The sequence below is a fragment of the Choloepus didactylus genome, chromosome 9 (assembly GCF_015220235.1).
Source record: "Choloepus didactylus isolate mChoDid1 chromosome 9, mChoDid1.pri, whole genome shotgun sequence".
Lineage (NCBI taxonomy): Eukaryota > Metazoa > Chordata > Mammalia > Pilosa > Megalonychidae > Choloepus > Choloepus didactylus.
In genome coordinates, this window is record NC_051315.1 from 102,451,344 (window position 1) to 102,463,685 (window position 12,342).

General features: G+C 35.9%; 1 protein-coding gene across 1 annotated transcript in view; it reads left to right on the plus strand.

Moving 5' to 3' along the window:
- Positions 1 to 12,342, plus strand: part of UNC80 (unc-80 homolog, NALCN channel complex subunit) — a 244,241-nt gene that overhangs the window by 154,755 nt on the left and 77,144 nt on the right. Inside the window, 5 exon segments of the mRNA XM_037850187.1 lie at positions 2,083 to 2,226; positions 5,705 to 5,805; positions 6,795 to 6,881; positions 9,929 to 10,112; positions 11,674 to 11,768. Of these exon segments, the coding sequence (XP_037706115.1) occupies positions 2,083 to 2,226; positions 5,705 to 5,805; positions 6,795 to 6,881; positions 9,929 to 10,112; positions 11,674 to 11,768 (611 nt within the window).

A 12,342-nucleotide genomic window follows, 5' to 3' on the forward strand; every position in this document is an offset into this window, starting at 1 on the left:
TATTTGATGCTTTTTTTATAATTTGTATCTCTTTTGTTGATATTCTTTCTTTGGTAAAAAATCATTTTCATACTTTCCTTTAATTCTTTAGACATAGTTTCATTATCTAAACATATTTATAATAGCTGATTTAATTTTGTCTAGTAAGTCCAACATCTGGGCTTCCTTTGAGGCAGTTTCTACTGACTTATTTTATTCCTGTGTATGGACCATATTTTCTTGGTTCTTTGCATAGACTCATATTTTTGTTAATAACTAGGCATTTTGAATAATATAATGTGGCAACTCTGGAAATCAGATGACTTCTTTCTCCTCAGGTATTGGTGGTGGTGGTGGTTGTGTTGCTGTTTGTTTATTTAGTGACTTTCCCGGATGAATTCTGTAAAGTCTGTGTGCTTGGTTGGGTACAATCACTGAAGTCTCTGCTCAGTTAGGTTAATGGTCAGCTAGTAATTGAACAGAGATTTCCTTAAGTGCTTTGAAATAATAAGTCTCCCAGTTTTTACTGAGGGGCTATGAGGATGTGTTGGGGCCCACCTTCAGCACTTTAATAGTTTACAGCTCTGCCTTAGCTCTCACTTCTTGCTTGTGCAGAGTCTAAAAGTCAGCCAAAGATGAGAGGTTAGGGAATTCTCAGGTCTTTCCTGGGCATGGGCATGTGCACAGCCCTATAGATGCATGTGGTCATCTAGAACCCGGGAATATATTGGAACTCTCCAAAGACCCCTATGGACATCTCATTCCCCAGATTTTCTTTTCAAGTTTTTACGTCAGTCTCTTGATTGTCCCAACTGGTATCATCACCTCAGGCAGCTGCAATGTTAAAAAATTGCTGCTGATTTTTTCAACAAATGCTCTGACGTTAGATATGTTTATACTAAGTGAGTTCTAATCAAGTAAAATAAATAGAAGTCTTGTGATTTGGACTTTTCCAGAGACTGGAAGTCAGGGAGTGACAATTCTCTGAGGGTGGAGCTTTTGGGGGAGCTCCAAACCTATTTTGCCCCTTTCAGTGGTTGCTAGCCTGTTATTTTTCACAGCTACCATGGTTGTGAGGCTGTTGGTTTTAAGGCTACCAGCAGATAAGGAGAGGGGTATATGAATAGCACAAGTTAAAATACCACACTCCTCACTGTTCTTAGCAAGATTCAGCTGTTTTTCTTGAATAAACTTTCCTTAAAGTATTGCAAGCCTGTTGTTAATTTCAAAAGTTCTGAAAAAGCTGGTTGATTTTTGAGAATTTTTACCCATGTTCTCATTGCTTTTGTTGAGGAGCAGATTTTCAGATGTCTTTACTCTGCATTTTGGAAGCACTTCCCCATATCTCTATATTTTTTAAAAGATTCCAGTATGGTTTTATTTGTGAAGCCAGAGTTCAGAACAGCTGAGTAACTGTATTACCCCTAGTCCTTCATAGGCCCTCTAAAATCCTCTGAAATCCCACATAGCCACATAAGTTTCAATATATAATCAAAGAGTCATGCAGTTCCTTAGTTTTCAAGAAAAATGGAGTATACGTTTTCACATTAATAAGCTTTTAAATGCTTTTCCACTTTACTTGCCTACTAAATTCAAACCCCTTTATTCCTATAGGAAAATATATTTCTTATTAATTTATTACTGGTTATACTTATCAGTGAAGATGAGTACATTAATATGAGTGGACTGTGTCATCCTTACTCTAAATACATGTGTATTCCCTGCTGCTCCGTATTCACGCTTGCCATCTCTCACATACTCACAAAGTTGTTACCAGCTTTGTATCTGTGAAAAAGTCTCATGTCTGCTTAGACTCTTATCTCCTCTGATTTATTATAATGAGCTGATCCTCCCACCCTAGAATGTCTGTGCTTCTGTTTCTCCACAAAACAAAAAGAAGAATGATAGAACTCAGGAGTTGGATTGGTTTTGCTGTTTGTTTTGACATAGGGAGGCACTCTGTATAGCCTCATCTTTTTAAAATTCTGGCATTTTCTTATTGTTGCTAGGATTATGTTGTTAATAGATAGGCCTTAAACTGAGAAATACTGCATTAGAATTACAAGACTGAGAAAAACTCCCCAATTTTCTCTCCCCCTTCAGATGAGGAGCACACCACGGAACACACACCTAACCACCATGTGCCTCAACCACCACAAGCAGTGTTCCCAGCATGCATCTGTGCAGCTGTCCTTCCCATTGTTCATCTCATGGAGGACGGCGAAGTGCGGGAAGATGGAGTAGCAGGTACAGCTTCAACTAGTAAAACCATCAGTGATTCTATAAAAATATACGTAAGTTGTTTATCTGATGGAGGACAGTGGGGTACTCTTGTATACATTATGTGTTAACCACTTGTTGAGTTGCTTTGGGCACATATCATAGTTATAGATTTGTAGCACTCTGTTCCAGCATATTTTTACCAAATTTTATATTCCTACCAGCAAGGTATGAGAATATGCTTTTCCTTCCCAACAATTGGTATTTTCATTTAAAATAATCTTTGCCAATTTTGAAGCTGAAACAAAAGTTTTCATTGTTGTTTTAAACAGCAGTGTTGTTTTTCATATGTTATTGGCTATTGGACTGTCTGTATCCTTACACCATTTTTCTATCGGGGAATTTTTAAATCATTATTGAGTTATAAGAGCTATTTTTAACATTAAGAATATTAACCTTTGTCTGTCACAAATGTAACTCATCTTTACCCCTAGTTTATCATTTACTTTTACAATTATCCTCTTTAGACAGTACCTCTGGAAAAGTAATCAGGTGGAAAAGTTGATATTAGTGGCTTCAAACTAACAGATTCTAAGGTATCTCAGGTTTCTATATTTCAGTGTAGCAGGATGATAAATTTAACTCACACCAATTCTGGAACACAGTTTCACAGTATGTATCAAAAACTTTGAAAGTATGAAAATCTTTTGACATAGATTTTAACTTCTAGAAATTTCCTCATGCAATAGTGAGGGCTATGTGGAGGTTTTTGTAGAACCTTGTATATTACATGTTGATTAAAATGACAATTTGGAAATAGTTTAAATGCCCAACAACAGGCAATTAGTTAATCATGGTATCTCCATATTGTAGTAGACCATGAAGTGTTAGAAATTACATTCTAGAGGGATATTAATATAAAAAGTGTTCAGTATATTGCTAAGTAAAAAACAATATTTTATGTATGGAATACATGTAAATACATACATTTACATCTACATTACATGATATGAAATACATGCAAATATATATTTAATGTATATGAAAGGACATACTTCAAAACTGTGAATAGCTGTTTATATGGTTTGTGGGACTTACAAGTCTTACTTTCCCTTTGTGTTTTTCTGTATTTTCCTTGTTTAAAGCATTAAACTGCCTTACTTCACCAATTAGAATGAAAATATTTTAACTTAAGAAAATTTCTACTTAAGAAAAACCTGCACTTATTTTAATCATCTGAGAAGATACATGAAAGCTAAATTTATATATTTCTTATTGATATTATTTACTACTATCACTCTTAATTTTAATTGGATGATTCACTTCTGTAACTAAAATTTTTAGCATGTACTAAAAACATAGGCTGAATAATAAAGGCATCCTAAATTCTATATTCCTGATTTTAAAAATTAATAGAATTAGGAAACACCGTTCAGACTGAAAATCATCCAATACTTACCCACCACTTCCTTTTATCTACCTGCTTTCTTTGCCTGAGGCAATTCATGGTTTTCCCACCTCACAAATACATCCTAAATCCAGCATGTTTTTTTCTCCCCATCTCCACAGCTGCACTAATCTAAACCATCATCACTCCTTACCTGGACTCACTGTTGATACTCTTACCTCCTTCCAATTCATTTCTCCCACTGCAGCTAGAGTAGTCTTTGTAAAATGCAACTCTGATCACATCACTCCTCACCTTAAATCCTTGTGCTCCTCTTTTCTGAGCTCCTCTAGCCACCTTAACTTTCTTTGTCCTTGAATTAGCCAAGTTTCTTCGCTTCTCTCTGTTGGAAAGCTCTTCCGACATATCTGCAACCTCCCACTACTCACTACTAACACCACTAGCTGACTCCTCCTCTTCCCTCAGATCCTAGTGCAACTGTCACCTCATGTGAGGTTTCAAACCTCACCTCCTCCTTTACCACAAGTCCTTCTCTACGTTTCCATGGCCCTATGTGATTTTCCCTGTCAAAGCACACTATGCTCTAGGATGGTCACTTGTTGACTTTTCTGTCTTATCCACTGAACTGTGCACTCCTTCAGGACAAGTCCTAGCTTTTGCTTATCTCCCTTCGCCAAGTGCCTGGTAGGCACCCAATCAATAATTTGGATGAATGAATAAATGAATTCCAGTGATTCCACTCTGAGTTATCCAGGAAGGCAGCACTGCTGGATGGCCTGCTGCTAGGCATTTAATTTAAGTCATGCCACATAAGAGTGCAAGATTCCTGCAATGTGTCATCACCATTGTGAATATACTGAATGACCCTTGAGCCAATCAGATGAATAATATTTGGGGAAACAAAAACTCTTCTCAAGCCTTCCCACCTCATCTGTATGGACTTATGAGCTTAGACACTGAAAACTAAATCCCTAAAAAGATCAAGATTTATTGTCAGAGTAGTGGTTTCAAACTAAGACTATCTCTTGGCACAGGCATCCTATCTCCAGATGGCTGCAGTCAAAGACAGATGAGTGTTAAACAACTAACAGTTACATAGTACTATATGGTAATCACTGTTCCAGGTCCTGGCGTAGATTACTCATTTAATCTTCATAATAATCTGTGAAATAAGTACTTTTAATAAGCCTATTTTCAAACGGGAAACCAAGGCACAAAGAGGTTAACTAACCTGGCCAAGATCACACAAGCATATTTTGAACCAGGTTAATATAGTTCTTCAGTTCATGCTCTTGACCTTGATATTTTAATGACTTTCTTTTGGGGACTGCTCTTGCACTAGGCACTTCTAAGACTTTTCTTCAAGGAAAGTCTAAGATGTTGTGTTGGGCCTCAGAGCATTATCTAAACAGAAATGGTGGTTTCACCATTAAAATGTTCCCCTTCCATATCCAGTTATAAGAGATGAAACCTGATTCTCACTGGACCAGTCTCCCCAAGGAAGTAGCACTTTATTTCTCCATAGCTTATTTACTCCTAAGACTTCTTCATTAGAAGTGGTAGTGTAATTACTGCCACAACTGTTTATCTTGCTGAGAAAAATTCTATTAAAACCATTCATGTGGTCAGTACAAGATCTCCCCAATCATGTGCATTCTAAACCAGAGTATAATTTCTAAAGTCAAATAATTACTTTAGTAATTCCTTCAAAAAAATAGTCCTTAGGAATTTCTCCATACAGTAAGCAATGAAATATGACTATAATTCCATGGAAGAAATAGCAATGCTAATATTGGGGTGCTGTTCAAAATAAAGACAACTGCATATATTCATAGATATAGTCATTACAAATGCAGTGTTAATTCCGAAAAACCATCCTGTACTTTTTGTTACATTTTCTTTACAGGTGAAAATGTTCAGAGACAACAGCAAAAAATAAATACTCACCTTTCAATAGAAATGGAGTTCACAGAACATTTTTAAGTCAAAAAAATTTTAAAAAGGGAGAGACTAATTAAAGCTTAATAAATTGTTTGAATATGTTATAATAGACTTATGCCCATTTAAGACAAATGTGCATTACTTTCTCTTTTAAAGTGAGTGCTGTGGCCCAGCAAGTCTTATGGAATTGTCTTATTGAAGATCCATCAACAGTTCTTCGACATTTTCTAGAAAAACTGACCATCAGCAATAGACAAGTAAATTCCTCCTCCTTTATGATGTAGTTATGTATTAAGTATGTGAATATTGTTAAATGCAAAAAGAGGACTTCAGAGCAGTATGCATGCTACATCTGTTTTTTGATACATAGCCAATAGTACTTTTTAAATAGTGATAATGATGAGGAATATTAAACTTTGCTGTTCTGTATCAAAGATTTCCATTAACTGCTACATCCATATGTTTATGGTACATTGCTGGTGATGACCCTATCTTAGGTCATCAAGATTCTCAATCTTTTAAACAAAAATTATATTCAGTATAATGGTATTTTAGTACTGGCTACATTTATCAAATTCTGATTGCTTGGCAGTATGTGATACAGGTAGAATGTAGCAGAATATGTTGAATTCTCCATGAATCAAAAATCAAATTAACTGTACCACTCTATAAAATTATGCCAAATAAAAATAGTTTCCTAAGCAATGGCAAAATATACTGATGATTAAAAATATTTTTTCATTCCATATTAACAGGAATATTAAATTTAGTTTTTGAAAGGTAGGATTAATTGCAGGTATCTCAAGCTATCTTTTCTTGGCCTAGCTTGATCTCTTTGACTTGAAACATAGGAAGCAGAACCATAAAGTTAAATAATCCAGTTTTGCTTAATGCTATAAGTTCTCATATATCCACACACCTGGGCAGTGATGACAAATAGGATTGACTAAATATACAGTTTTTATGTGATTTGCCTGTGACATTCAGACACAGTTTAAATTTTTATTTAAAAAAAAGTTGCTGATTACTGCTTAGTGATATTATATGTTGGCTTATAGGGGAGGATGTTACAGATAGTTTAAATATCATTTAACAAGTATTACATATACTATATTAAAATGTTAAATATACTTGAAACCAACCTGCAGGCAAAAGTGAAGAAAATCCCATCCTACTTTTCTAAGAAGTTAATTTTATTTCCTAAACATGGCGGTTGAGTGAAATAAGAATTCTTTTCTTTTTTTAGGATGAGTTAATGTACATGCTGCGTAAACTTCTCCTGAATATTGGAGACTTTCCTGCTCAGACATCCCACATCCTCTTCAACTACTTGGTGAGTTTCAGTAGCCAGTAGGTTATAAATGTTCATTTTCCAGTGGAAAAGAGCAACATGACAAAAAGGTCATAGGAGATTTTTTTTTCAATAAATTTCCATTCATTATGTGACTGAAGATGATTCGTGGCCTCCTAAATTCGACCTCTTTTTACCTGAGGAAGTCCCTGCTTGGCACAATAGGTGCCAGTTTTCTTTCTGCCTTCTTTTAGCACTACATGACTTCCTTATGTTGGTTCTTAACATAACCATATGTTGGTTCATAACATAATTTTTCTGTTGAGAAAAATTAATGTCATTTTTTAGTCATTTTTTCCCTTTTCCTGTCTTGCTATTTAAAACAAAGAGAGGTACACAAACACTGAAAGGCAAGTTTTGCCCTCGATGGAAAGTATTTGTGTTTATTTTTCCATGGCAACTATCTATGCCTTACATTGTCCTGAAAGCTCCTTCCTGACTCTCCAGGATTTACCCATGTCCTCTCATTCTCCTTCCATCCCAAATGATTATGCACTTTGGTGACTGAGCCATGATGACTACTCTTCAAAATTGTTACTTAATCCAGGCAGACAGATGATTAGATTAATGTATGGGTTGGGAGATCTCCTCCTTTCTGGCATCAGTCTTTCAGCAGGTGAGGAAATAGAAGAGTGATCCATAGGCATCAGTAGCAGAGTGATAAGTAACTTCAGACTGGCACAAAAATATAAACAGTATCTTTAGGCAGTGTTCACTCTCTCTTGTATTTAAAAAAAAAAAAAAAAAAAAACTCTCTAGGAACTCTCCTCATTCCCACCATTTTCCTATATAAGAACTGTGTAGATTTTGAGAAGAAATAGACTTTTCAATCCACATTCTATCCCCTGTAATTCCTTTGGCTCTTCTGTCTGGAAGACGATCCTATTTGACTGTTCACTGGATACCCTATTAGGTAAAGCCAAAGTCCATGACTGCTATAATTCAAGGCTTTATTCTCACAGCAGTGCTTACTGAGAGACTCACTGGCACCCTATCTCCCACTGGTGCTGTGGACCGCTCTGAGTTCAGGCTGTGAATTCCATATAGCTCCAGCCTAGGAAGTCCCTTGGCTTGACAGTTCTGCCTCACTATGTGGATTCCATATTGAAGGCTCTCCAGCAAAACTTTCTACCTCTTTTGGGTCCCAGCTACATCACACATACACATGCACACACACATACAAAACAAAGGTGGATTGGCAAAGCCAAATTTCAGGCCCTCCATCCATCTAAGTATGTGTCCTGCCAAGTTTACATTTTACATAGGTTGATACCAAAAGGCTGTGAAGTGAGCTCCTGTCACCCAAAAGGGAGCTGAGGCAAGAGTACCCTCAGCATTACCCTCACTTGCCCGTGTACCTGCCTATTTTCTCAGGTCACTGGATAGGGAGAAATGCTTACCAGGGCCATCCTTTAGCCCTGAAACAAGAAAGAGATGAACATTTCACTTATTTCCCTTCAGCTATACCTTCCTTCTATTGAGTCCAAATAAGCCTTAATGGTAGACATAGGTCCTCCCAGCTAGGTAATTCATAAACTAATGGAGAGAAGGATGGGCAACATTTTGGCCTTGCTGTATAATCATATTTTGTATGATAGAAATTGAATATAAGTGCTCCTCTGCCTTTGCATTTCCAGGTCAAACCCTAATGTTCTCCTAATCTTAGATGGATGCTTTGGAGGAACTAGAGAAAAGGTCTTGCACTCAGAATGGCAAAACAGTGAACAGAGAGTAATTTCTAGACTACTACCCTCAAGAAACATCTCTTCTTTCTAACAACTATTATAGATATGCACAGTGGGATGTTGGGAATACAGACCCATAACTTCCAGATTCTTTAGGGTACATTTAAAATCACTGCTTGACTTAACCCAGTGATCTTCAAAGTGTAGTATGAGAACCCCTAGGAGTATTCGAAGACTTCCAAAGGGGTGTGATGCCCACGTTGTTTTAAGGGAATGAATCTCCAAACCTTCAACTTACATACATGCAGTAAAACATCTTGAGGCATGACTACCATCTCAATCACCCTTCACCTACTGTACAGGAGAAAGACCCACCCACCCATCCAGATATCAGTGGGTTGCATTGACAGGCATGTAAAACAAAGAAATAATCTGAAGTATGGTATTAATTTTAAGGAAGCTTCCTTTAAGTTTGATCAAGGCACTTTAAACCCATCAGACTGCCCACCTTTTCCTATCTTTCATAGATTTCTCTTAGAGGTGAGGCTTGGCCTTCATTAGGGTTTTCAGCATTCAGAACCACTGGAACAGATTAAGTTAATGACACTGATTCCTTGTGTAACTGAGAAGTTTTCCAGAACTACCAAAATTTTCAAGAAACATTGGATATAACCTGCAGAAAAAGTGTTTACATTATTTGTTTCTGATTTTGCTTTGCATTGTTCATTAAGGTCGTTAAAACACAATTCATCAAATTTGATGAAATACATATTGCAATTATACTTAGTCTTCATCTTAATTCAATTTACAGAATGTGTAACATATTGTACCTCCTATTAACAAAAAAATAGATAAGGATAAGCCATTTCGAATGTCAACTTAAAATGTGCAAAAGGGACACAGTTTTTCAAAATTATTTTAGAGGACACGCAAGCAAAAATTTCGAAGTCCACTAATTTAGCCAAGCAGAACATTCTTAGGATAAACTGTTAGTTATAATCCAAGCTGCAAATAAGTATTTAGGAAAACATCATATGCCAATTAATTTTGAATGGCCTATGTAACAGAGCAACCAAATAATCTGCAACCAAGAAAAATGATCTGCTTTCCTCTTAGGAATGTACCATTTTGGAGATATAGAAAAATGTACTGTAACCTGTACTGGTCAGTTTTCCTGTCACCCCCTCTCTAGGCTAGTGCCATTGAAACTGTTGGAGAATAATTTGAACAGAAAATACGAAGGCACAAAGGAATATTTAATTAAAAAAATAAAAGCCAAAAAACGAGAATGCAAGCTCAGGATAGTTGTGCCTTTATGAACTCTTCCTGTTCTGTGGCTTTTAGGTGGGATTAATCATGTACTTTGTGCGGACCCCCTGTGAATGGGGGATGGATGCCATTTCAGCCACTCTGACTTTCCTATGGGAAGTGGTGGGTTATGTGGAGGGCCTCTTCTTCAAGGATCTCAAGCAGACAATGAAGAAGGAGCAGTGTGAGGTCAAGCTCCTAGTGACTGCTTCAATGCCAGGTAACCCACTACTGCTTTTGGATGACATAACTTTTTTTTTTTTTTTTAAGATTACAAATACCCTTTATAAAGACCAAGAAGCTCTTTCATTCATGAGAAAATTTGTGGAATCCTGACTCTGTAGTATTGAGTGCTTCAAAGGACTTTTGTTTAACGCAGCCTGAAGAAATACAATAGACCCTTTAAAAAGTCAGCAGTTGCCAGATTAAGAGGGAGACATCAGAACTGAGATCCACGTGAATCAGTCCTTGAAGGGCTGCCAGGGTTGAAGATTTGTTTAAGTCTGTCACAGAGGGACAGCTGAACTGAAAGCCTTTTTGAGTGATGTTTTGGCACTGTGAGGGAAATAATATTGTTTGCATGGCATGGACCTCAGTCTTTTGTAAACTCAATGAGAGACGGCTTTATGAAAAATTGGAAAAGAGAAGAGCAGGAAGGAGGAGAATTATAAAAGAACATGAAATGTGATGTAAACTCTAGATACTGTTCCTTTTTTCTTTGGAGAGTTTGCTTTTCCTTAAGATGAAAGTTTTGCCAAGTTCTTTGTTCTCATGCAGTGGCTAAGAAAATATGAGATGATACATGTATTGAAATAAAGAGGAAAACAAAATATGTATAGATAAGAGCCTAGGTTCTGGCAGCAATTGGACCTGTGCTAGAATCATTGCACTGCCATTTATTAGTTGCATATCTAGAATTAGCCTGTAAAAAAGTACATCACTTTTCAAAGCATCTTTTTCTCATGTGTAAAATAGGGCTGTAATTTACACTTCACGTCTCTGAGGACTAAACAAGATTAGGTATATAAATACTTGCTATGGTACCTGACTCACGGTAAGCATTCAGTAAATGGTAGCTGTATATTTATATGTTCTGGAGACTATCCAAAAATGTGATCGGTTTTTATTATAGCAAATAAACTCTTATTAACATTCATATATTTAAAAAACTTGTTAAAAACCAAGGTAATATATAATCACAAATATTTGTAATTAATGAACAAAACAGAAAAGATACTGTCTCAAGAGAAGTAGAATATAAAAAATGTACATTTAAACTAAATTTTAGGTCCTTGTTTTAAACAGGTTTTGTTAATATCTCTGTTTATATTTTCTCTACCTTCATTTCCTGATCATCTTATTTAAAATACAGGGCTGTGTTACTTGTTGGCAATGCTTGGGGTTTGAACTCTGACTCTTCCACTAAATAATGTGAATCCTTGAATAAGTTACTCAACTTCTGTCTGTTTTCCATTTGTAAAATGAAAATAATCATATCCCTATCATAAGGTTTCCACGAGATTTAAATAAAATTATACACGTAAAAGACTTACTTAATATTTGGAACTACATAAATGGTAGCTATCATTATTATTTAAGAAGTGAAAATTTAAAAATGTTTTTACTTATAAATAAAGGAGTGCAGTTACTACCATACATGGCTCACCTTAAGCACTTAATAATATCGATAATATGACAACTTGATAATATTTTCATATTTTGTACTTTAAATACAAACTGTCCTATAGTAGAAGTGAGTTTATTATTTTTACCTTCTATAGGTACCAAAACCTTGGTAGTTCATGGACAGAATGAGTGTGACATCCCAACCCAGTTACCAGTCCATGAAGACACTCAGTTTGAAGCCCTGTTGAAGGTAGGAATAACATTTTTTTTATTGTGGAATATAACATATTTACATAGAAGTGATATCTTTCCAAGTGCAATTTAACACGTAGTTAGAGAGCAAATTTCAAAAAATGTTACAGATTACAGTTCCACAATTTCAGTTATTTCCTCATTGTGAAATATAACATGTGCAAAAGGTGGTAACTTTCAGAGTACGATTTAACAAGTAGTTGTATAGGAAGTTTCCAAGAATGTTATGGCTTGCAGTTCCATAGTTTCAGTTATTTCCTTATTGTGAATAACTTTTAATAGAACTGAATTTCTAGACACTATGCATATGTTCACCCCTCTGAACATCCGTTTTAGAATTATATGGCATTTTTTACTTCAAATGAATATTTGCATTTCTTTACCTCTTCTAGAAACTGCTCTATTGGGTGTACTTCCTCTATTTCTTGCATAATTGTTGCATAATTCTCCCCACTTTTACTGACATTTTAGCTCTGCACTGAAGTAGGCAGATCTTGCATGTTCTCTCTTGGTTGCAGCAGAAACTTGACCCTCTGATGTGTTCCTAACTCCTTTTAGAATGCTGTGAATTC